Source organism: Grampus griseus (genome assembly GCF_964374135.1).
Source record: "Grampus griseus genome assembly, chromosome: 12".
Lineage (NCBI taxonomy): Eukaryota > Metazoa > Chordata > Mammalia > Artiodactyla > Delphinidae > Grampus > Grampus griseus.
Genome location: NC_139006.1, coordinates 42,875,121 through 42,901,756, shown reverse-complemented (window position 1 = coordinate 42,901,756; position 26,636 = coordinate 42,875,121). Strand labels below are relative to the sequence as shown.

The 26,636-nt window shown below is 35.1% G+C and overlaps 1 protein-coding gene across 3 annotated transcripts in view; it reads right to left on the bottom strand.

Annotated features, from left to right (window-relative positions):
• Positions 1-7,171: 7,171 nt before the first annotated feature.
• Positions 7,172-26,636, bottom strand: part of TAF4B (TATA-box binding protein associated factor 4b) — a gene marked incomplete at its 5' end in the record, with an annotated part of 112,974 nt that continues 93,509 nt past the window's right edge. For all 3 annotated transcript variants that reach the window (XM_082667817.1, XM_082667816.1, XM_082667818.1), the window contains one exon: positions 7,172-8,836. In XM_082667817.1, coding sequence (XP_082523943.1) covers positions 8,669-8,836 — 168 coding nt within the window. In that variant the 3' untranslated portion in view covers positions 7,172-8,668. The remainder of the gene's footprint in view (positions 8,837-26,636) is intronic.

The window sequence follows — 26,636 nt, the reverse complement described above, 5'->3', positions numbered from 1 at the left end:
CTATCTACAGATTTAGCACAGAAAAAACAGGATAGAAAGAAATGCACCAAATATTATTATATTTTTCATTTTCCTTATAGTCTTTTATTTTCCAAATTTTATACAGTGTGAATATATCATTGTTATAATCAAGGGAAAATCTTTTGGGTGGGTAGGGGGTTGGTTTCAGGGAACTCTTACCACTCTCTTTTTCTATAATCACTTTGAAATAAAAATTATAAATAACTTATCTAGAAGACAAAGGTAGGGAACTTATATTCTTTTGTATCTATGAATTCTGGACACTGTAAATATTAGTTGCCGCTATCTTAATTTCCAAAATTATTTTCCATTTCTCCCTTACATGACTTTCATAATCAGCCAAACTAGATCTAGATATTTACTTCCCTAAAAGTACTCTATCCTTTTTTTTTTTTTTTTTTCCCAACCTTTTGCCTTAGAAGGCCTTAAAACATATGACTTGAAAAAATCTTATCCATTCCTTTCATTGCACAGGTCAAATTCTATCTCTTCTGTGAGAAATTGAATACGATTGTTCCATTTGGAAGTGACATCTTTTTTTCTAAAGGCACCTACAAGAAACTGCTATTTACACCTCTCTTTAGGAGGAGTATATGCTACTTTGTGTTTATGTGTCTAGAGTCCATCTCTCTGACTAGAAAACCCCTCCAGGCCATGGACTGTGTCTTATGCATCTTTGTTCCCCATAGTGCAGAAAATTTTTACAAATTCGCCAAATGAATATTTTGGTATCAGGCATTCCTTCATGGATCATTCTCAGGAACCCCAAATTTAGATCATCCCTATTATGATCTACTTATTACATTTAAATGAAGAATATCAATCTTACAAAAAAGAGGTTGGAGTGATCCTCAATTCAGGTTGGCTTCCAATGCTAGTGTTCACGGTGGGAGGGTTCTGTCAGTGAAACTTTATAATTACAACTAGAATACTCAGTTCTTACTTTAAATGATTTTTCCTCTTTCCCTCTCTCCACTTCCTCCCAGAGGAAACCTCTACTCCCCTTGTTGCTTTCCATGATGCCTGTTTGGTAGAGGAACATTGTTGACACACACTCAGGTATGACTGAATTCTTCTAGTGAAATAAGAAAATTTACAAAACAGTAAGAAAATCTGAGACTAAATCCCTCAAGGAAAAATTCAGTGTTGTTTTCCCAAAGATTTACAGGAAGATTCTACTAGGACCCCTGGCCTGGGACACAGTATAAATTGAATTAAGAATAATGAAACCGTGAGAATGGCAAGGGATAGATCAGTATGCTCCCATATGCAAATAAAGGGGGAACCTACAACTATGTGCTTATATGTATACAAACTATGTCTGTTAAGAGATATATGAAACTGGTAAAAGTGGGTGAATCTAGGGAGGGGAGCACAGGACCTCAGGAGGTCTGTGAGTAGAATTACTTTGGTATGCCCTGTTACGTGATTTGATTGTTCACAATATCTGTAATAGTTTCAATTAAAAATTTTAAAATAACGGCACAGCTTCATTACTGCTTCCAACCCTACAAGAAACTTAATAGGCAAAGCCAGGGACATAAGAATTACTCTGCTTAATGGCTCCACTATAGTATCATACTTTTCTCCTTCTAGGCTCCCATCCTCCAATCCTCAATGCAATACATTAGACTTTTGCATGAGCTTAGATTATTCTATTTAAAATAAGATACTAGGTTCATGCATTCAACTAGTGACTTTTATCAATACAATCTAGTACTGGAGGTGGGTGGGAGGTAGAACTATGCCTTTCATAATTGATACAGCCGTGACAACCACCGTTACTAACAAATATAGTGTTTACTACATGTGACACACTGTTCTAAGAATTCATTAAATTCTCACAACTACCTCACCGGTAGGTACTCTTATTTGCCGATGAGGAAACAAAGGCAGAGAGATTAAATAGTTTACCCAAGGTCACACAACTGGTAAGAGGCAAGACTGAGATGTTGACAAAATGTCAGCCAGGGCGACATTGCCTCAGTACCGCCTATAAGAGAACTTAGAAAGATATCAAACTGACCTTATTATTTGAAAGGAGAAGAGCTGCCATTAAAATTGCTCTCATCATGTTTTACCAACAAAGTCAAAAGTCTTCAAGTGAGTTCCTTGGAAGTATTTTCTTCCCACAAATATTCAATGTGCAAAGTCTACACAAATTCTAAACATGTAACTGTTAACATTATCTGTTCCTCTCACCCAACCAGTCAGTGTCCAAGTACACAGTGCCCAACACTTCAGGTTTCTTGCATGCACAGCAGTCTCTCAAAGTTTCCCAAAGAAAATTATGGCAAATATATTCTACTTGGAACAATTTCTAACTGATGGAATAACTTCGGTAAAAACGTAATTGCACCAATGCCATACAGCTAAAATGCATGTGAAAATACCAAGAGGTTGTCAAAAAGTCAGAGAAAAAGAAGTTGATATCAGATGTAAACTGTGCCTAAATGTTAAAAAAAAAAATTGTTTCAGGGCAGCAAGGCATATGAAAGTATCTGAAAATAACGCTAAAAACAACAAGGTAAAAACTGCTACTAGGTCATATATAAACATAGGATATATTATACTTTTATTTCCTGTAGAATCACTGAGGCTTGCTGAGGTTAAAGTGTCATAAACATTTAGTTGGTTCATTGTACAACTAGGTATAAAGTCCAACTTAATCCCCCTGAGATCTTGGTTTCTTATTTTTCTGAAGAATATGTCCTAATATTGCTTGTGGTTTTTTTGCTGCAACTATGACATTAACTAATATAAATGGTTTTAATTCTAAATAAACTTTTGCCAAAATTTTAATGAGACAAAATTTACCTCAAATCAGATTTCAAGAAATATAGGCTTTAACTCTTATTCAACAAAATTCTGGAAGTCCTAGCCACAGAATCAGAATAGAAAAAGAAATAAAAGGAATCCAAACTGGAAAGGAAGAAGTAAAAGTATCACTTTTCTCAGATGACATGAAAATCCTAAAGATGCTACCAGAAAATTAGAGCTCATCAATGAATTCCATAAAGTTGCAGGATACACAATTAATATACAGAAATCTGTTGCATTTCTATACACTAACAATGAACTATCAGAAACAGAAATTAAGGAAACAATCCCATTTACCACTGCATCAAAAAGAATAAAATACCTAGGAATAAACCTATCTGAGGAGGTAAAAGACCTGTACTCGGAAATCTTTAAGACACTGATGAAAGAAACTGAAGACAACACCAACAGATGGAAAGATATACCATGTTCTTGGATTGGAAGAATTAATATTGTTAAAATGACCATACTACCCAAGGCATTGAATCTGCAGAATCAATGCAATCCCTATCAAAATACCAATGGCATTTTTCACAGAACTAGAGCAGGTAATTTTAAAATTTGTACGGAAACACAAAAAACCCCAAGTAGCCAAAACAATCTTGAGAAAGAATAACAGAGCTGGAGGAATCATGCTCCCTGACTTCAGACTATACTAAAAACCTGCAGTAATTAAAACAGTATGGTACTGGCACAAAAACGGACACTTAGATCAATGGAACAGGATAGAAATCCCAGAAATAAACCCAATGCTATGGTTAATTAATTCATGAAAAAGGAAGCAAGAATATACAATGGAGAAAAGATAGTCTCTTCAATAAATGGTGCTGGGAAAACTGGAGAGTTACTTGTAAAAGAATGAAATTAGAAATTCTCTAGCATCATATACAAAAATAAATTCAAAATGGATTAAAGACCTAAATGTAAGGCTGAATACATAGAGGAAACTCCTAGATGAAAACAGAGGCAGAACACCCTTTGACATAAATTGCAGCAATATTTTTTGGATCTGTTTCCTAAAGCAAAGGAAACAAAAGTAAAAATAAACAAATAGGACCTAATTAAACTTAAAACCTTTTACACAGCAAAGGAAACCACTGACAAAATGAAAAGACAACCTATTGAATGGGAGAAGATACTTGCAAATGATATGGACAGTAAGGGGTTAATATCCAACATATATAAACAACTCATACAACTCAATATCAAAAAAAAAAACTGATTAAAAAAAATGGGCAGAAGAACTGAACAGACATTTTTCTAAAGAGGAAATGCAGATGGCCAACAGGCATATGAAAAGATGCTCAACATCACTAGTTATCACGGAAATGCAAACCAAAACCACAATGAGATATCATTTTACACCTGTCAGAATGGCCATCATCCAAAAAACAAAACAAAGAAACAAAAAACCCACAAGTAACAAATGTTGGCGAGGATGTGGAGAAAAGGGACCCCTCGTACACTGTTGGTGGGAATGTATTGGGTTGGCCAAAAGGTTCATTTGGTTTTTCATAAGATGGCTCTAGTAGCACTTAGTTGTCTTTAACTTCATTCAAAACAATTTTGTTAGACTGTATGTGACAGCTGTCATATCAGTGCATTTAAAAAATGACATCAAAATTAGCGAATTTTTGTGTAGGCATTTTAATATTGAAGATGGAAGAAAAAAAGCAACATTTTCGGCATATTATGCTTTATTATTTCAAGAAAGGTAAAAATGCAACCGAAATGCAAAAAAATGATTTGTGCAGTATATGGAGAAGGTGCTGTGACTGATCAAACATGTCAAAAGTGGTTTGCGAAGTTTTGTGCTGGAGATTTCTCGCTGGATGATGCTCCATGGTTGGGCAGACCAGTTGACAGCGATCAAATCGAGATATTAACTGAGAACAATCAACATTACACCACGCGGGAGATAGTCGACACACTCAAAATATCCAAATCAAGCATTGAAAATCATTTGCACCAGCTTGGTTATGTTAATCGCTTTGATGTTTGGCTTCTATGTAAGTTAAGTGAAAAAAACCTCAACCGTATTTCTGCATGCAATTCTCTACTTAAACGTAGTGAAGACGTTCCATTTTTAAAACAAATTGCGACAGGTGATGAAAAGTGGATACTGTACAATAATGTGGAATGGAAGAGATTGAGGGGCAAGCGAAATGAACCACCAAACACACCAAAGGCCGGTCTTCATCCAAAGAAGGTGATGTCGTGAATATGGTGGAATTGGAAGGGAGTCCTCTATTATGAGCTCCTTCCGGAAAACCAAACGATTAATTCCGACAAGTACTGCTCCCAATTAGACCAACTGAAAGCAGCATTTGATGAAAAGCATCCAGAATTAGTCAAAAGAAAATGCATAATCTTCCATCAGGATAACGCAAGACCGCGTTTCTTTGATGATCAGGCAATAAGTGTTACAGCTTATCTGGGAAGTTCTGATTCATCCGCCGTATTCACCAGACGTTGCACCTTCGGATTTCCATTTATTTAGGTCGTTACAGAATTCTCTTAATGGAAAAAATTTTAATTCCCTGGAAGACTGTAAAAAGCACCTGGAACAGTTCTTTGCTCAAAAAGATAAAAGGTTTGGGGAAGATGGAATTTTGAACTTGCCTGAAAAATGGCAGAAGGTAGTGGAGCAAAAGGGTGAATATGTTGTTCAATAAAGTTCTTGGTGAAAATGAAAAATGTGTCTTTTATTTTTACTTAGAAACCGAAAGTACTCTTTGGCCAACCCAATAAATTGGTGCAGCCACTGTGGAAAAAAGTATAGAGGCTTCTCCAAACACTATAACTAGAACTACCATTTGACCCAGCAATTCCACTCCTGGGTATATATCCAAAAAAAACAAAAACACAAATTTTAAAAGATACATGCACCCCAACGTTCATAGCAGCATTATTTACAATTGTCAAGTATGGAAAAAACCTAAATTTCCATCAACAAATGAATGGATAAAGAAGATGTGGTACACACACACACACACACACACACACACACACACACACACACACACACACAACAGAATACCACTCAGCCATAAAAAAGAATGAAATTTTGCCATTTGCAGTAACATGGATGGACTTGGAGGGCATTGCACTAAGTGAAATAAGTCAGACAAATACTTGTATTATATTACTTATATGTGGAATCTAAAAAATACAACAAACTAGTGAATAAAACAAAAAAGAAGCAGACTCATAGATATAGAGAACAAACTAGTGGTTACCAGTGGGGAGAGGGAAGGAGGGAGGGGCATTACAGGAGTAGGGAAAAAAGAGTTAGTATGGGATTATATGAAATCATGTGTGTGAAACTTTTGAAAATTGTAAAGCACTAAAGCGCTAGAGAATTTAAAGAATCTTTCATTCAATAAAAAAAAAAGAAAAAGAAATATAGGCTTTACAAGAATGTTAAACTTTGCTTCTTTTAAGAGGAGAAGAATCTTACAGATATTCAGGAGGAAACAATTTAAAAGTTCCATCGGTCATATTAAAATTAAATGGATAAAATTGTGAATTTTATATGTAAAACATGCCTCAATAAAATTGCTTAAAAAACAGTAAATAGATGGAGAATTTCTGGCACTTTCCCCTTTTAGTGTTCATCACTTAAGATCAACATTGAAGGCAGAGTCTCACACTTCAGTGCTTAAAGGGATCAGGCAAGGGAAGGTGAACTTACGCTCCCACATCTGAAGTGGACAGCCACTGGTCGGCTCCAGCAGACTGTCACACAAACGGTACACCTAGTGACTCCAGATCTTCTAATTTTTCAAAAGAAGTGGAAATATAGATTTTTGTGAATTAAACTATTGGCAGCACCATGTGAGTTACAGAGATCACATTTAGAGATCAAATCGGCCCCAAGGCCATCATTTTGCAAACTGAGTGGAAGAATACCTTGGGTCCACTGTGTTTGTTCTTTTGTGTGTAAGATATACTTTAGGATTTTTAAACAAAGTTTAAAAATGTATATTAAGGATAAATTTTGAAAAAGAATACCTTTGTAAGAAAACCTTGATGGGCAAGAGAAGCTTTTGTAATGAATATGTGTAGCTTTCATTGTGAGTCAAATACCATGCAAGTTTACAACTATTTCAAAGAAAGTGATACAGGAACTTGGATCTGAAGTGAGCTTCTGGAACCCAAATGCTCACACTCCAAAGTAACAAACCCAGCCAAGAAAGATCTACTGCCCTGCCCCCAGCTTCAGGGGCCGACTTCCAGAGATATTTCCAAAGTCAGTGACTGAGCAAAGTTATTCTTATAATAAAATAATTATTTTAATGAAGTATTTGAAATAATTTTAAACATCTGATCAATAAGATTACACACAAATATGGGAGTGTGCTGCACTTTACCAAAAAATAAAGCTAAGCATTTAAATATACAAAAACAACTTTAGGTATAGATCTCTTCTTAAAGGACTCTTTTAACATACACATAATTTATAGCATTTTTACATAATAACTCGCTGAAACAGAAAATGTGGCCAATTTGAAACTTACTACAGTATAGAATATGGCCATAACAGTCCCGATGGGAAGAACAGGATGAAGAATAACATACTTGAGGTTTTATTCCCCTGAATTCTTTTTCTAAGAAGCACAGCTTTCCCTTTTTTTCTTTTCTTTAGCCTTCTTTGGAGGATTTACGCATTCTTTCTGTATGTGATTCTAACTACAGCTATTATTTTTCACCAGCTACATACCACAAAAGTGGAATTAAAAAAAAAAAAAAGAGGGTTTGCATTGCAAAATGTCAGCTTCCTCCTCGGACGAGTATATATAACATGCTTCTCATAATATATGTAGAGCCAAGATCTCAAAGAGTAAGATGCTGACCTTACCTTTTGAGTACAGAGTCCAAAATGGAATCCCATTGTTAAAAATTTCTAATCATCAATCACGATTTTTTTTAATGCAACAAGATGCTTAAAACTTAGGGTAACTAAAAGAGTTTATAAAACTATCCTTCTTGAGATTTAAAGCAGTACACAAAACAAAGAATAACTTCTTCCTTTTGAAATACTGTAATTTGAAAATGTTTGATACATTTTCCTTTTTGGTTGGGCTGTGATTTTTATCCTGTCAACAAAACATGTACTGGTTGGTTCGGAGTTCCAATTCGACCACTGACCCCTCTTAGGTGTATACAGCATATTTCCTGTTTTATGATTCCGTTTTCATTTCCCTCCATCGCTGGTGGTGAGGTGAACCAGGGAACAGCAACCTCAGGCACAAACTATCCCCATTTGTCAATGTTTTAACAACAATGGGACTCAGCCGACAAAAGCCACCACTGGCCTTACCCTGTGGCTTGTCACCTTCAACCACAGAAGGCAACTGTCATCACTTGCTAAGCAACTTCTGATTCCAGCCCAGAAAACCTAATGCTTTGAGTCAGGTTCCATGTAGGATGAAATACATAGTTTCCTGGTAAGCGGTGACCCTTCTTTTCTTCCCCCTGCATCTCAATGCAGGCTGTACTAGGGAAAGACGCCTTACCTATTAATAGTTTGGCAAATGAAGGAGGGAGTAACAAACAGAGCCTTGCTGTAATTAAACACGTAGGTAGGCATATGCCTACTTCTGTGTAAATAAACCGTACTTCACAACCTATTTTTAGAAGCTGATTCCTAGTCATTAAGAACCTAATGGAATACATAAGAGTTAATAAAAGTATATAACTGTAAACAATGGTCTTCCCTATCGGTGATTATTTTCCAGAAACCGAAAGCTCAGGACCATGTGACACCGCTCTTTATGTCTTCTTTGGCAGTAAGTAGCAAGGATCTGGATGGAGAGGGCCATGGTCACTTCAGAAGGGCCAGGTACAGAGCTCGGGAATACTTCATCTCCCTCTCCTGCTCCATACAGAAGATCAGGTCCCTGAGGCAGATTCTTGTGATTCTTGGACGAAGCAACTGTTTGGTGGCTGTCAGGCTGGATGTCCCAGAAGCAAAAAGGTTGTCTTTTAAACCCTATACAAAGTAAAGGGAGAAGCAAGTTTAAAATAAGCAATCTTTCATAAAGAGAGAACCTGTCAATTCAGCAAGAGCCTGCTAGCCTCTGGCCCCTGAGGTAGGTGCTGGAGGTAATAGCATGATGCAGCTTGTCCTCCAGCAGCCCAGGCTCTTGGGGGAGGCCCATGGCCAGCACACCTAGTTCATGGCCTCAGTCACTCTCTCTCACCTGGACCATGGCCACAGCCTTTTAACTGACTTCTCCACTTCAATCCGTTCTTTGCTGCACATCACAGGGCAGACTGTCCTCTTTAAAGGTCTTAGACAAACGTTTCGGGAGTGATGACTGTGGTCATAATTCTGATTGTGGCGATGATTTCACAGGTGTGTATATATGTAAGAACCTGGCAGATTACACACTTTAAATGTGTGCGGTCTTTTGTTTGTCAATTATAAAAGTAAAAGTGAAAGCCTCACATGGTTCAGATCCCACCACTCCATGGTTCAAAAACCTTCAATGGTTCCCCTCTGTCCAGAGTAGCTACTTGAGCACTTATTATACTTTGAGAGCTACGTTAAGCACCTTCCACACATGATCTTTCTTTCATACAACACTGCAGCACGTTACATGGGTGCTGTCCTCATTTATCAAGTGAGGAAACTGAGCTTAGACAGGTTAAAGCAATCTGTTTAAGGTCACACAGCAACACTGAGCTGGGACTCAACTTTTAATTTGATCTAAAGAGAATGCTCGCCGCGTAGCACAGGGAGATCAGCTCGGTGCTTTGTGTCCACATAGAGGGGTGGGATAGGGAGGGTGGGAGGGAGACACAAGAGGGAGGAGATATGGGGATGTATGTATATGTATAGCTGATTCACTCTGTTATCCAGCAGAAACTAACACACCATTGTAAAGCAATTATACTCCAATAAAGATGTTAAAAAAAATAATAAAGTGAATGCTCTTAGCCTGTTCTATATTATACATCATATCAGGTACAAACTCATTACCTGGCTTCTCTTCAGCCTTACTTCCCATTGCAGAGATCAGCGAAAGGCCATTCCAGGCTAACCTACTCATCCTTTAAGACCCATTTCAAATGGGTCTACTTACCCTCCCCTTCCCCGTAAGAATTCTTACTGTGGTAATTATCTTACATCGTATTATAGTAATTTGTATACGCTACCACCACCAGCACATACCCACTAGATTGTAAGCTTTCTGAGGACAGGGACTATCATTTCTATACCTTCTATGGCTTAGCAAAGTATACAGAACAACACAGATTATCAGCAATATTTTCTCAATTGAATACACCAGTTTAAAACATAACAACTAACACGAGTTCTAAATGTCTTTCAAAACTGAATGAAACCCAATACTTCTGTATTAAGATATTAAGTTTCCTAAGTATCAATATGTCTATACACCATTTAAAAAAAAGATTTGGAAGAAGAAATAAAAATACAGAAAATTCAGATATAGAATAATTTGGCAAAAATGAATCCTTTATTCTTTTCTTTTTTTTTTTTAACTATACTTTGTTTCAAAAACATCTCAATTGAGTTGGCAACCCTCCTTTCCCTACCCAAAAGACTTCCTCTAACACAGGAAGCGAATCTTCTGGTTCCATTACTATCTTTTTATAACCTTCAAATTTTAATTACTCCCTCTACATTTCTGGTTTTCTCTTTTTTTTTTTTTTGCTTTGTTTTAGTTTGATGGAGGGTAAGGAAATCCCCTTTAAGGTCTCCAAAACCCTATGGTCAAAACAAGTGAACTTAATTCCATACATGTACACAGAATGACTGGGAGTTCTTACATTCGACTTTACCTCACAATCGAATAAAATGTCCTTCAAAGATACTACTCACTTTTGAAGGGATATGATATCACAATCCCACTTCTATACTCATTAGGTCAGACTCATTCAAAAGCATCCATGAAGCAAATTTTGGAAAGTCCATGTTTAAAAAAAAAGGACAAAAAGACTAACTTAGAGGTGGTGTAACACAGATATAATCTTAACTCTTGTAAATTATCACCATCAAAATATTCTCATAAGATTTTTACAAAATGGGCCCACCAACTCAGCTTTGGAACACTGGATAAAAGGACAAATTAGGAAGAAAGTTAATGTCCCAGGCACTGAGCAGCAATTTTGCTGTATACAGGAGTTATCTATTTAAAACTACAGTATATTTAACTAGAGGCATTTTTCTTAGCCAAAAATTAGATATATTATGCTAAAGCTGAATCTATATATGTTTATAGATCTTTCCTACCAAGTTTGCCAAAAATCACTCGTTTAGTGTTTTACATGAATATTTAAATTAAATGGCTAGTTGGACATACTATATCTTGGCAATTTAATTTCTACGTAAATATCCAGAAATATGTCATGTCTTTTGATAAAAAGACATGTATGAGAATGTTTAGCACTACTATTCATAATGGCCCTAAGCTAGAAACGATCCAAACGCCCATTAAGAGCAGAATAAACTGTGGACTATTCATACAAATGGAATACTACACAGCAGTAACAAACTGAGTAACATGGACAAATGTCACAAAATATTAAATGAAAGGATCCAGATGCAAAGGAATACATATGGTTTGATTCCATTTCTATAACGTTTAAAACAGGCAAAGCTATAGAAGTCAGGATAATGATTCCCCTTAAGGGAGAAGAGTGGTAACCAGAAGGGGATAGTAGAGGTTTTCTGGGATTCTGGCGATGTTCTCTTTCTCGACCTAAGTACTGTCTGCATAGGTGTGCTCTGCTGTGAAAATTCAGTGAGCTTACTCATGATTTGGGTACTTTTCTGCATTGATGTCCTACTTCAATAAAAAAAATTAAACTGCTACCAAAAAAGTCTTGTGTAGGTAGGAAATACAAAGGGAAATGAAGAGGGAAAAGAGAAAAGAAGATAAGGCAAAATTGTTAAATAGAAAAAAATTATGGAGAACGAACCATCTGGGTAAGGAACAAAGGGGTCACAGTTCATGTCTGTCATGTGACAAGCCTGAAGGATCCCAGGGAAAGAGCCACATCACAGCTGCCAGCACAGGGTTGAAAAGGAGGTCATTCCAACAGGATGCAGCAGAAGGCCTGAGGCAATGTTATAAATGAAACAACCCCCAAGGGACATTCAGTAATCCCACAGAAATGTCTTTTATAATTCACAACTTCACGAAGGTGACAGCATTCTCTTCCCCCAAATAGTGACTGGCTTGGAAAGTTAATCTTTGTTGAACTTAGATACAAATATATAGCATTTTTATTCCTATGCTTATGATTTGAAAAAATCCACAATCTGAATTTTCAGCTTCATACTGACCTGACCAGAATAATCAGCTATATCTCAATTATCCATGGTAAAGCGGGTGGTCGAACCTGCCTTCACCATCAGTTTTTATTTTCTTCCTCACCAAGTCCTTTGCCCAAAGTCACCTAGGGCTGATTTCTGGTTACACTATACTGTCAGTGCCAAAGAACACAAATGTAGTTAGGAGACCATTTGTAAGAAGAAAAAAAAAACCTGTTGGGACAATGTACTATTTGTTTCTGAAATAGAGGATTTTCCCAATCGACTTTCTACGTGAAGATATTCCTTAATCTGAATTCTTCACTTAGATGAATAGAGGGTAAAATAGAAGATGGAATTCAGTGAAGATGAAAGAAATAATTCACTTACTAAGTGTACAACAGATGTTTTCGGAAGCGTAACCGAACCTAAATGTAAACATTCTTCAACACTGCCAGGTCAATTAAGTTAGCCCTCAATTTGTTCAATTATATCACTAAACAAAGTTTCATATTTTTATAATGAAACTTCTGAGAAATGCTTTTGCTCTAATAAGGAAAACTTGAACACTGTCAGTTACCAATTTCAGAGCAATGACACCATTTTAAGAATGACACTAAGTAATTAAAAATAACCAATTATTCACATTTCCCACCAACTTAATAGAGCAGGTGCTGTGAGGTAAAACTTTTAGAAGTGTCTCTACTTCTTTTTCCATGTTTCCTTAAATTATGTTACTGCTATACTAACTAGTTCATGCTAGCCCATGTACTGATTCAATTCAAAAGTTACCTGGGTTACTAGGCGCCTACTATGGGCAAAGGAACTGTTCTGGCAGCATAAGATATACCGGGGGACTGAATGGTGGTGAATACACATTGTCTCCTCCATAAGGAAACTCAGACAAATTACTTAACTTCTCTGTGCCTCAGTTTCCTAATCTGCAAAATAGGGACAGTAACTGTAATTATCTCACAGGGTTGGCCTGAGGATTAAATGAGAACAATGCCTGGCATACAGTATACAGTCTATAAATGTCATTTGTCAGTTGGGAGGCATTGAAGGTTTATAAACAGGAAACAGTATAATCCTAGTTCCAGATCTTTTTTTCCATCCCCTAGTTTAAATGCCCTATTCTCATAAGTCATAGCTAATTTAAATAATTTGTCCTGCCACACTAACCTTGTCCCTCCTAGAGAAATTTTTAAATTTTAGTTGAGCTTTGAATGTTTAAAGCTAAAAAGTAAACTAATGGGCATTACAGACACATGGCAAATGGATGAGGGATGTATTCTGGGACAGGAAGGTTTTCACAAGCTCCTCAGATCAAACAGTGGAGGACCAACCACACTTACCAGTACTGTCTGCAGGAGCTGATGTCCATTCCTTCCATTCTAGTCCCTGAATCATAAGACCAAGAAAACACAAACGTGTCCCTGAATCTTAACAGTCGACCAGGAACAAGAGTTGGGCATTTTAACCTCTAAAAGGCAAAGATCCTTTATATTTCTCAGACTCTCTACTTGATTTATTCTAACCCCATGTCACCATGGCAGCTCTTAAGGGATGACTCAAGTCTCAAACTTTAAGCAAAAATAAGAACTAGACATAGGGCACAGGGGGTGGAAAGAAAATCTGGCTCCAGAACAAAAATCAAACATCTTCTAAGTCTTGGTAGCAAAGATAAATAAAAGTGTCCTGGATGCCTGGCCTTAGTGTAATAATGTAATAAGATCACTGAAAATCTATGTTTGAAAGACCTGAGCTTCTAGGCCTCAAGGGCAGCACAGAGCAGAAAATACTGAGCTGTGAGACTGCCTGCCCTCTGCTGGTCAACAAGCAGAATTTATGAAGTAACACATCCCTCACCTCTATCACCTTCTTTTCATTCCTTTGAGTTATTTCAGAATACAGACAACCTTGCATATTAACTTCCACCCTAGAATTTTGTCACCTCTAAGTATCCGTTTTTCAACAGTCTTTATAGAAGTAATATGTCTAAATAGACTGATATGATGTATAATCGTGGGCTTTGAGTTCTAATTCTAGTTGTGTGATTATGAGAGTTGTGAAGACAATACTGGTTGTCCTATGCTAATGACCACTCGTGTCTTTATCTCCAAAAGAACACTTTCTTAAATTCTAGGACTCATTGTTCAATTTCCTAATAAAGTATGTATCCTAAATTCAACATGTTTCAAATCATTACTCCTGCCTTTCTCCTCTTCTCTTTCTCATTTAAAGGAATGGTAATACCATTCACCTCCAATGCCTAATCCAGAAAACTGGGTGTCATCCTCAACCCTTTCTTCTTCTAATCCCATCTATCACTTCTTATCAGTTCTAACCTCTTTAATAGTTTCCAAATCATCTACATCCTTCTACATTTTCACTTCCATTATCTTCTGCCTAAGATGACTTCATCAACCTTCTAAGAAACTATTTCCAGTATTAATATTCTTCACACTGCTGTGAGTATGATCTTTCTAAAATAAGTAATCTGATAATACCGTTTTCCTGTTTAAAATGCTCCAGTGGCTAAAAACCACCTCTAGGACCAAGTCCAAGTATTTAAGCATGACAAATACAGTCAACCATGAGCATACCAAAGCTTCTCCCCACATTCTCATCTCTCATTCCTTTCTTCCTATCTCAAACTACTGATCATGCCACAGAATGTTTTTTCCTCTTTGTTCCAGACAGTTAATTCTCTCCTCCTGGAACTCCTTCTCCAATCTCTCTGTCCTATCCTTACATCACATCACTCGACTAAGTCCTTTAAGACTCAACTCAGGTAACCTGTTTCCCCAATGCTACAAACACAGACTCACCCCAGGTCTAGATTAGGTCCAACTCCTGTGTATTTTAGCTGTACTCTCTACTTTACCGTCACATGTATTCAGTGCAATGCAACAACCTCTTTCTCACTCACTGGAAAGGAAGGATTTTGTACCTGTGAATATTTTATATATATGGCACTTAGCTGGTATCCAATCAACGTTTGTAGTACAATTATGCATCAAGTGTCACCCAATATCATCAGTTATATGAATGACCAAATAGTGAAAATGAGCCATATTATGGGCTTTGGACATTTTAAATCAAGATCCTGCTGTCATTCTTAGCTTTAAGCCAAATAAATTTGGGAGAAAAGCTGAAAGGTAATATCCTTTGATGACTTGTTCCTCAGCATTACTCATCCCCACCAAGCTGCCACCAGATGGGATTTGCTCAAAAGGCTATTTTCTGCCACTTTCTCCAAACAGTGGGTAAGTGCTTCAACCCACCAAGTAACACAACACACAAGAACAGCAAATAACCAAATAAATGTCAATTCTGAAAAGCAGTAACTTACTGCAAGTTGAAAAGCCTGTGTCAGCAGGACTTTCCTCTTTATACTCTCGTAATTTTCTTTACCTTTAATTAAGACACAAAGTCCTTTGAAAACTCAAGTAACCTATGTTCAGAACTAAGTTTTATCTATTATTTTATGCTAACTTCTTTAAAGGACTGCCAGTTAAAGATTTTTCTTTCAGAGCCAACTTTAATTTTATCCTTGAAGGATTGTAAATGTTAAAAAAAACTACAACATCAGTAAGGATTGCTGTGCCTCACAACTAAAGGTAGATTTACCAATATATTTAAATGTATTAATAGTAGCTTTAGGTTTATTTAATTAAAACTCTGGTAATTCTGGAGTTGATGAATTGCATATAGACAGATGGAAAATGATACTAGAAAGAAATATGAATTTACAGGAAAAATGAAAGAGCACTAGAAATGGTAAACATTAAAAAGCTGTTTTTATTTTCATAAGTTCTTTAAGAGATATATGACCAAGTGATATAGTACAGTGTACTATGGAGGTTAAAACATATGCATAAGTAAAATAGGTGACAACAATAGCACAAAGGATGGGAGGAATTTGTATAATGGAATTATATAGTTAAAAGGTTTTTACATGATATATGAAGTGGCATTAATTCAAGATTGAGTATAATTAGTTAAGGATACATATTGTACCTTTAAACAGATCTGTAAAGCAACCATTAAAAAAAAAAAAGACGTATAGTTAAAAAGCCAAAAGAGGATATAGAATGGTATACTAAAACACTACTTGGTTAACTCAAAAGATGACAACAAAGGAGAAACAAAAAAACAGAGGGACAAACAGAAAATAGCAAGATGGTAAACTCAAATCTAATCATAGTAATAATTGCATCAAATGTAAATGGACTAAACAGTCCAAATAAATTTTCAGACTGGATACAAATCCAAAGCTCAATTACATGCTACTCATAAGAAACCAGCTTTAAATAAAGACACAGATAGGCTGGAAGTAAAAGAATGGAGAAATGATAAATCATGCTAATACTAAGCATAAGAAGTGCTGGTGTAGTTATAATAATATCAAAGTAAACTTTAAGACAAGGAATATTAGAAATGAGAACAATTTCACAATGACAAAAGGGAGCAATTCATCAAAAAGACATAATGTGTTTGCACTTAGTAAGACCATCAAATAAAAGAAGCAAAAATCGACAGGTAAACATAGACAAATGTACAATTATAGTTAAAAGAAAAGAAAACAACTTATGGAATATTATTCAACCATATATAGGAATGAAGTACTGATACATGCTACAATATGGATGGATCTTGAAAACATTATGCTAAGTCAAAGAAATTAGATACAAAAGGCCAAATATTGTATAATTCCTTTTATATGAATGCCTAGAACAAGTAAATCCATAGAGACAGATGGTTGCACAGCTATGTGAATATACAGTTGTCCCTAGGTATATTGGTTCCAGGACCTCCCATGGATACCAGAACCTGTGGATGCTTAAGTCCCTTATATACAGTGGCATAGCATTTGCATATAACCTCCACACAACCTCCTGCATACTTTAAATCACCACTAGATTACTTATAATACCTAATACAATGTAAATGCTATGTAAATAGTTGCCAGCACTTAGCAAATTCAAGTTTTGTTTTTTGGAACTTTCTGGAATTTTTTACCCCAAATATTTTCAATCCATGGTTGGTTGAATCCATGGATGTGGAATCCAGCAGATATGGAGGGCCAACTGTACTGACTTGCACGCTTTAAAATGATGAGGTGTGGTATGTGAATTTTATCTCAACAAAAATCCAAATAATGGCACAGTCTGGTAAGTCAAACAAACAAGTTCAAATAAACATTTCAAAAACAACTTATATTTATTCTTTTCAATACTCTCCACAATTCTTAGGAAAAAATGCATAAATAGGAATTCAACAACATACTCTAAATAGGTACTGTTGCAATGCTTAAGGCAGATACATTGTTTTCCATGTAAACCTGATTTTCACTGGTAACATTAGTTGAAAATCTGAACATTTTATTTCAGAATATTTCAGAGAGAAATTTACTGTCATTTAAACTACCAAATAATTTTATTGCTGATTTCTCCTCTCTTCTTTATTCTTGTGTATTTATGTCATTTTCACTCCTTTACTAACATTTAAGGGGGATTTGGGAAGGAGGGAAGATAAACCCATAATGTGCAATTCAACTTATTTCACAGGGGGTCCCTGAAGATAGTTGACAAGGTGTCAGACTTTAAATCTCTGGAAAATTTTAAAGATCCATCTAAAATTCAGATTTATGTTTAAGTCATTTACAAAAAAGAGGCATATTTGTTTATGGAAGTGTGAGCAAAATAAAATGTGAAAAATATATCTCAAAACATAAAAAAGCTGCTTCTTTATCTAGAGTAATAATGCTCTAAATTCTAATGAATCTATATGATATTTATAGAAGGTGTTAGATGACAACAAATCTGTAATCTGAAATCTCTAATTCTGTTTGTCTCCTAGTAGATTTTAAGCTGCTGTGTTTCCTCAAATCATTTCAGGCTTAATATTTCAATTATAATCTACTCAGATCCTCAAATATGAAAACTAGTAAATACGGTAAACAAAATGACATCTATGTAAGATCAATCATTCAAATACCCATAAGAATTCAACTCAGTTCTCTATTTCAAAATACACACATTTCTAAGTTATGAAAGAAAATGTCCATAAATAATTTTAATGCTTAAATAAAAATTAAAAAACCCAAGTATCTCCCTCATAAGGTATTTTAGAGGTTTTTCACACTTCGACACCATGTTTCCATACAGAAATAGAACCTCAACCTTTGAAGAGGACACATAGAAATGGTAGAGATACAATAAAGGAAAAATTGTAGTGACTAAAATATTTTGAAATGACTGATCACATCTGTTGCTAAAAGGGAATGGGAAAATAGGCATTCACACAGTGGTGGAAACTGGCACAAAGTTTTTGGAAAGTATTATGGAAATATCTATTAAAATTTAAGATGTGCATACCCTTTGACCCAGAAGTTCCATTTCTAGAAATCAATTTGGCAAAATAAATGGGTGCATGAAGATAGAGGATGTTAACTGTTTATAACAAACCAATGAAAATATTCTAAATGTCTATCAGTGGATCATAGAATTACGGCACAAAAGTATGTACCAGTATGGAAAAATGTCCAAGATGCAGTGCTTCACAAATTGTAAAACAGTACTTTTAGGATGATCCCATTATAGTAATTAAGAGCACAGACAAACATCAAATTCTCTGGATGTGTATCTGGGCTTCTCCACTTACTAACTGTGGAACTCTGGAAAAGTAATCTTCCCTATACCTCAACTTTTTCATTTAGGGAAAATAATAGTATGATTTTACAAAGGAGTTACAAGGACTAACCAAGATAATACATTCTAAGTGCTTGCTAAAAGTAAACTATTATTATATATGCAATTGTAAATATATATATATATTTGATTATATTAGGTAGAACTATATAAAATTGCCAATACTTGATAGTTTTTCACCTATGAAAACGGCAAGTTCATATGGTTTAACCTAATACATGCATGGATAATTTTGGAAAGGGTAAGCCAAGAAACTTAAGAGCTGTTTGTAATACTCTTTTATACTATTTTGACATTTTCAACATGATCAGTTAACAAACACTCTTCTCTCCCAAATAAAAAGCTATCTACTCTATTCCCCTTGCTTTAAGCAGTACTATCTTAAAAGTATAACAGACATTTTTCTTCCCCCCAAAATCAATAATCATTTGTTGAATGTATAATCTACCTTCTGATAGTACTCTTCTAGAAACTGAGTCTTCTTCATTTCAGAGAAATTTAGACTTCATAAGAAACTTGCAAGCATTGGAAAGGATCTTACCATACCTAGGTAAATTCATACTAGTTTAAACAATGGAAGAAAGTTATCACTGAAATCTATTCTAAATATTATATTCCAAAGAGCTTTGATTTTAATAATTCTATACAACTATCCTTATATAAAGGTGGGTGGGAAGAGAGAAGAAAAGTCAAGAAATAAGAACAAAATAATATTTTCTGGCAGGTACAAAGAAACGTGTGGGGGAGTCTGTGTTTGAGACCATCACACGTCTAGTGCTTTGGAAGCCCTAGCCTGCTCCATGTTGAAGATTCTTGGAAAGGTAATAATTGGGGAAATAATTAAGTCCAGAAATTCCCTAATCATCTTCCTCTGAAGAAGACAAAGCAATGGAATCCATCTTAACTGTGCCTCCTGATATTTCCTCTTATCTGATACAGACGCACACAAACCAGCAAAGTTCCATCCGTTCTTGGACAGAACACTCTCTGGTACCATCACTGCCTTTCCAGGACATCCCATCTTCCCCAGACTTCATTTTTGTCTATGAGCAGGAAGCTAATGCTGAGTGCTTGTTTTAAAAAACAGGTACATCATTACCTGGCACTTAACTCGCTAACTTCCACTTCCTTGAAGGGGCGCACCACCAAAGAACAGAAATAATGAGAGAGGGACAGAGAATACTGTTGTTAGGATTAGCATGGAGGGAAAAAAATGGCTACCCACCACACAGACTTCTTCAGCATCTCAGAGATAGTTCTTGGACTCCAGTAAGCAATTCTTTTCCTGAACGCTCAAAGACACCCTAAGACACTGAGGATATAGTATTAAATCATGAGGACAGGCAAATGTTTGTGCTACTATGACTCTGATAAATTTTTTCTCAGATATATTCAAATTAGTAGAATGCTCAGGTGATTTCTGGCTGTCTATGAAGTAACTACAATTATTTTCCTTTTTCTTAAGAAGAAAATTAAAACAGCTCAAGAAAAAAATTTTTTTCAAAACACAATGCGTTTTATTACTTTTTACACTGCTTCATAGTAACTTGTGATTTTTCTTCAAACAATTTCAGTTTAGTTTCTAAAAAAACCCTTTATTTCCCACCTGATTTTCAAACTTGTATACTAGGTACCAAAAAATTCACATAAATGAATTTTCAAACCCTGAGATATCTTTAACCTAAAACAGGTTAGGCCCTAATGGTGTACTTTGCCCTTCAGAGGACTAGGCATCTAGCAGAGTAGAGACGTTCTGTTTTAGGGCACCTACACACAGGTTAAAATAACAAAGAAAACATATGGAAAGATTCTTAAAGCTCTATTGTTTCCTTTATAGCAACATCATTTATTTCTTTATCCTGATTTTTTTATTGCAGTTTGCCCACAGTCTTCTGAAAACTGCCTTCCCTCTCCCTACCTTGTCCCCCCAAAATCAAAGTACTCTAATACTTTAAACATCAAATTGGAGCTAAAGGGAAAGGTAAGTTGCTACAATAGATATATCACAAGACCCTCAAGTTCTATACAGAGAAGTTCTAATAATATCTATAGCAAACTGCTGTGGAATACTATTTGAGATACAGGATTTTTTCAAAAGTTCATCTCTAAATACATGTAAAAATTAATGAAACTTTCTCAGAAATCACTCATCTGTAAGCTGTAGCATGAAATATTCTTGCCAATGGAATTCAACACAGTATTCTAAAATGGTCCTTTCTCACCTTCTTAAGCCTACTCATAAAATACTGCAATGTGATAATTTCTATTATTAATGTTATAGTGAGACCACTAAACATAAATGGTTAAGAATATAGACTTAGGGCTCTGCAGTAGAATCATTTTATAGGTTCTATCCAAATAATATTTGCTTGGCTAATAATATTTAAAGAATGCTTGTTTTAAAAATATTTACAAGTATGCCTAACTGAAATGCCTTGTTTTCAAGGTATACAAATTTAAAAAGTACAATAAAGAAGAAATGAATTTTAGGAATGCACCTTTAATTGTAGGGAGATATAGCAAAACTGTTATCAATATCTAACATTTATCTCTGAATTAGAATTCAGCTGTGGAAAAAAAATATGTTTGTCTGAAAGCAATTCTGATTCAACCAAATTTTCTATTTATTGCTAAGAAACGTTTCAAAAAAGCCCCTTCTCCTCATTATCTTCCTCTAAAATTCTTACAGTTTTACAGGGTAGTACTTTAACCTGCTTCTAGATAGAAAGGACATACACTTACCTATATAGTAATAATGTCTTTGTTTCAGTTAGCAAATGAACACTATTTTAAGCAACACATACCAGGTATATCAATACTATAAGCATCATGTAGTTGATCTGGCACTGTAACCACTTACTTTTAAAAGAAATATCAGCATTTTCAAGCCAATATGTTATAAGGTTAAAATAAAACCTATCTTTATTTTCAATAAAATAAAGAAATATTGTTATGATGGTTGGCTCATTAAGTTAGGTGAACTATTTGAAAGTATTGCTAATAGAGAAAAGATAGAGCCTTTATAATCCAAGGACCTAAAATCAATGCAGGAAGTAAAGTTATTAATGCCTTAACATTCCAAAGAACCCCAAACACATCACCTCAGCGTATACATACATGACATACACATGGAAACACTCTAAATCTTTAAGTAGGTTCTAGATTACTGCATAGGTATCTGTACAGCCTATGTTAATTTAAGAACTAATTTCATATGCATATATTCTTATATATAACTTCAACACACAGCAGTAAATTAAGGACAAATTAAATACTCCAAAGTAGTAAATTTTAAGTCCCCCCCCCCCCGCCCAGAGCCAACAGGCTTATGAAACAAATAATTTGGTTCTAAATGATAATTGGTACTTGTTGCTTTTTGCCAGGTTAACACGAGGAGACAGGAGCTGATGCTATTCAACTCTACCAAGACTTCTGAGAATATCAATGTAAATCTACACAGAGAATAGTTTAATGTATAAATTGTACAACTAGAAAGATTTTTTAAAGGATAAGAGCCAGTTTTGCTTTGTTTTACATAATAGAAAAATATACTAAAGGAAGAAGGTCTAAAACGAATTTCTCCAAATTTATTATTGTTGATTTATTATCAACAAAAATTATAATCTATGAATGCTGAACGTTCTAAGTTTAATTCTCTGAATTTTACATTTTTTAAAATCACCGTTTTATGCAATTTTCCAAACTGAAACCTCTTCCCTTCAGTACTAAAAACCTGCATTTGAACTAAGGAGTTTACTCTTCAAAGAGCAAGACTCTACCTCACTCCCCTCTGGGATTATATGCTTATTCTAGTAAATTCAAATCAAACAGGTAAGATTTCAGGTTTCCATCTATAAAGAAAGAGGCAGACAAAAAGTAGACCCTCAGTCTTCAAGGTATAGAATGTTAAAAATCTAAATGGTTTCATACATCAATTTTGTGTTATTTGTGAGAGAACAAAAAACCTGAATCGTTAAAGGGTTTTTAACAATCCTGATTCATGCAATTTAAGTGATTGGAGGGGCAAATCAATCAGCAGTATATGTAGACACTGAAAGAGCATACAGCAGGGTTCTCTCTAGTTTCCCATTTTTCAAAGAAAATTACCTTTGAAGTTAAAACACCATGAATAAAAATCAACAAAAAAATAGTTTTCAGCTAATTTCAAAATAAGGATTGTACTAAAATGTCACCAACTCATTAAAGAAATGGATATTTTCAATTCAGGTTGGCATTACTTAAAAGTACTCGCTGTTATAATTCAGTAAAAGTCTGACAACGATCAAAGTTTAAAGTCCAGGAATAAAGGGGAAAACATACAGGCCTAAGTCCTCAAAACTGAAGAAGCACCAAGCAAACACACACTTCAGTATATTTATAGCCAAGTTAGAACACATCTGTTTTGAAATTTAAAAATTAAATAAGCTTATATTTTAAAGCTAATAGATAAATCATATAAACTGATATTTTTTAATCACTGTTTTGAACATCAACAGTACATTTCATTTTCCCCCCTGTAACCTATGGACTTCCTCAGATTCAAACATACAATCGATGAAAAATTCTTTAAAATCTCTGATTATTAGAAACCAGGGAACATTTAATGTTTCTGAGATTTGTGGCGAACTCAAATGAGACATAAAAATGAAGCTTTGAAGAGATTAATGATTAACAGTTCAAATTCACTATGGATCATTAATACTACTTATAAAATTCTATTAAAAGCTAAAATAATGGTACTATTACTATGATGACAAAGATGACAATTTATTAGGCCTGTACTTGAGGCCAGGAACTAATTAAGCACTTTACATAATCCAATCCTTAAAACATTGTAAGGCGGGTATTACACCCATATTCCAGATGGGGATAATTGAGGTAAGAGGTTTAAAGAACTTGTCAAAGGTTACAAAACTTAATGGTCAAGAACCAAACCCAGATTTGACTGAGTCCAAACTATTATGTACTTATGATGCTATGATGCTTCCCCACGAAGCAAACATTTAACAGAATTTGTTGTATAAAGCTACCATTATCAAAAAGTAGGGCAGGAACTCAGACATCCCTGTAGCTCTTTCTCAAAGGAATTATAATATTATAAAGAATAACTTTATGTGGATGAAAAAAGATTACAAGTAACTGTTCTTGCCAAAAAGAAAAAACTATGCTAACTAGGCCATATTTATAGGAATACGCTTAATGATGAAATAGCATGCCCACTTTTAATAAAATATTTACACATTTACATACAAATAGACCAAAAATAATGGGCAGTGGGTTGTCCTGTGCTAGAGAAGTAGGAACATAAAAAACTCTACTGGACTAGTGTTACCATATTTTAAAATATACTAAGATTTGGAAACTTGCGGTCACAAAAAGACAAATACTAAATGATTCCATTTACATGAGCTATCTAAGTAGTCAAATTCATAGAATCAAAGTAGAATGGTGGTTACCAGGGGCTGGGAAAAGGGAAGATGGGGAGTTGTTTAATGGGTATAGAGTTTCAATTTTGCAAGATGAAAAAGTTCTGGAGATGTGGTGCATAACAATGTGAATATGCTCAACACTACTGAACTGTACACTTAAAAATGGTTAAGATGGTTAAAAAGAAAGATTTGGTACTAATACATAAATAGCCATAAACAGATATACATCACTAGACTGGTCCTGCTGCACTTATATGGTAGTTGCTAGTCACATGTGACTATTAAAATTTACATTAATTAAAAAAATTAAAACTATTTCCTCAATCACACTAGCCACAGCTCAACTGCTCAACAGCCATATGTAGTTGCTGAGGACAGCACAGACAGCACATTCTCATCACAGAAAGTTCTATTAGCTAGCACTGGGTCAGAGTATACAGAAACAGTCTCAAATACATATGGAAATTTGTATTTGACACAAAATTGTTTGTGATAAAGGTGGCATTTCAAATCAGTGGGGAAAGAATCATTGAGTAAACAGTGTTGGGACAATCTGCTAGCCTGGGGGAGAATGAGGGGGACGTGAGGGAGTAAAGGTAAATCCAGATCTCAACTCTTATTCAAAACAAATTCTGAGTGAACCAAAGATTTATACTTAAAAGCTGAAATGATAAAATACTAACACATAAGTCTAATTATTAAGAAAGGGCTTTCCAAACACAATAGAACCCCAGGAGGACAAAAGCAGAAGACTGATTTTTTTTTTTTTAATTTAAGAAAATATAAACTTTTAGGTGAATAAAGCCGAGACAAACTGAAAGGAAAGTGGAGGGAGGTGTGGAGTGTTCCATTTTCTTAATCTATTAAAAAATATAACTCAGTGGGGAAAAGGTAAATTGAAATGCCAATATACACATGAAAAAATTGCTCAATTTCATTCATAATTTAAACACTATTAAAAATTGCATTTTCAACCATCAGATGGCAAAGAGAATCCCCAGTGTTAAATGAGAGTGTGAGAAAACAGGCACTAATGGATATAAAGCCTGATACAACTCATTCAGGAGGTAATTTTAAAATATTTATCAAAAATGAAAAGCAACAAATAATATTTATGGGTAAAATGATATTAAGTCTAGGACTGACTTTAAAATAACCTGAGGAGTGAAAAACTTACCTGAGAAGGTTGGTGTAGATATAAATAAAACAAAATTAGGCATAAACTGATAGTAGTTGCAGCAGGATGGTAGGTGTGTAGGGGATTCATACTACTCTAGCTTTGAGTATGTTTGAATTTTTCCAAAAAGGTTTTCCTATTAATGCACACCCTTTAACCCAGGTATTCCATTTCTAGGTATTTAGTCTATAGTTACGTTGGACAAGCACACAACAAGGTAAGTACAAGGATGTTCTCTGAGGCAATAAAAGCAAAGACCCGGAAACAACCTACATTTCCATTAGAGAACTGGTTGAATACATTATTTATCTAAACACAGTAATGCCATATACCTTTAAAAAGTAAGGAGATAAATTATATGAGAGATATTACGGAAAAGGGGAAAAGTATCAAGAGCAGAACAATAGACACAGTTTGACTGCATTTAGTAAAAACAAAATCAAATGTGGATTTGTGAAGGCACATGAGATACATGCCCATATTCACAACGAATTCTAGAAGGATATGTGAGAATCTTAATGGTGGTTACATCTGGCTGGGCAGGAGATGGGGGACTAGAAATCTGTGAGGAGGAAACATTTATTTTTTTCAAACATTTTTATACTATGAATTTTTTTTGCATGTGAACATATTGCATTCATTACACTTTTATTAATAAAAAGAACTAGACTTTTAAAATCCTTCTTCTATTGAGATGATTGTCATTCATTTAGGAAACATCAGTGTTTAGGGTCAGCACTGGGAGGAGCTTGTCTCAAAGCACATTTAAGTTTTACAGAGCAGAACAGACGAGCCGTGGTTCCTTTACTGCTGACCTAGCTCAGGGCTCTTATCGAACCTGTATCTCAGCCCTGATAACCGATCTGAAAATCTATCACTACAGCAAATAATTGCTCTAAAGATGTAAGTAAGATCCTTCCTTGGTGTTAATCAAACATTAATGATATTTATTGAATATGTATGTGCCCGGTCCTGTGGGAGATACAAAGGAAAAGGATTATAGTCTTGCTCAAGAAATTCATAATCTCACAGAAGAGAAAACACGCACGCGAGGAGCAGAGAATGATTAATGCCGTGCAAACACATTATGTGCTGAGAAAAGGAGAAGTCAGTGTGGGTATGCAGAGTCAAGGTTCATGATAGAAATGAGAGGGCAGACTTGATTTTAACAGATGAGCTGGATTTAG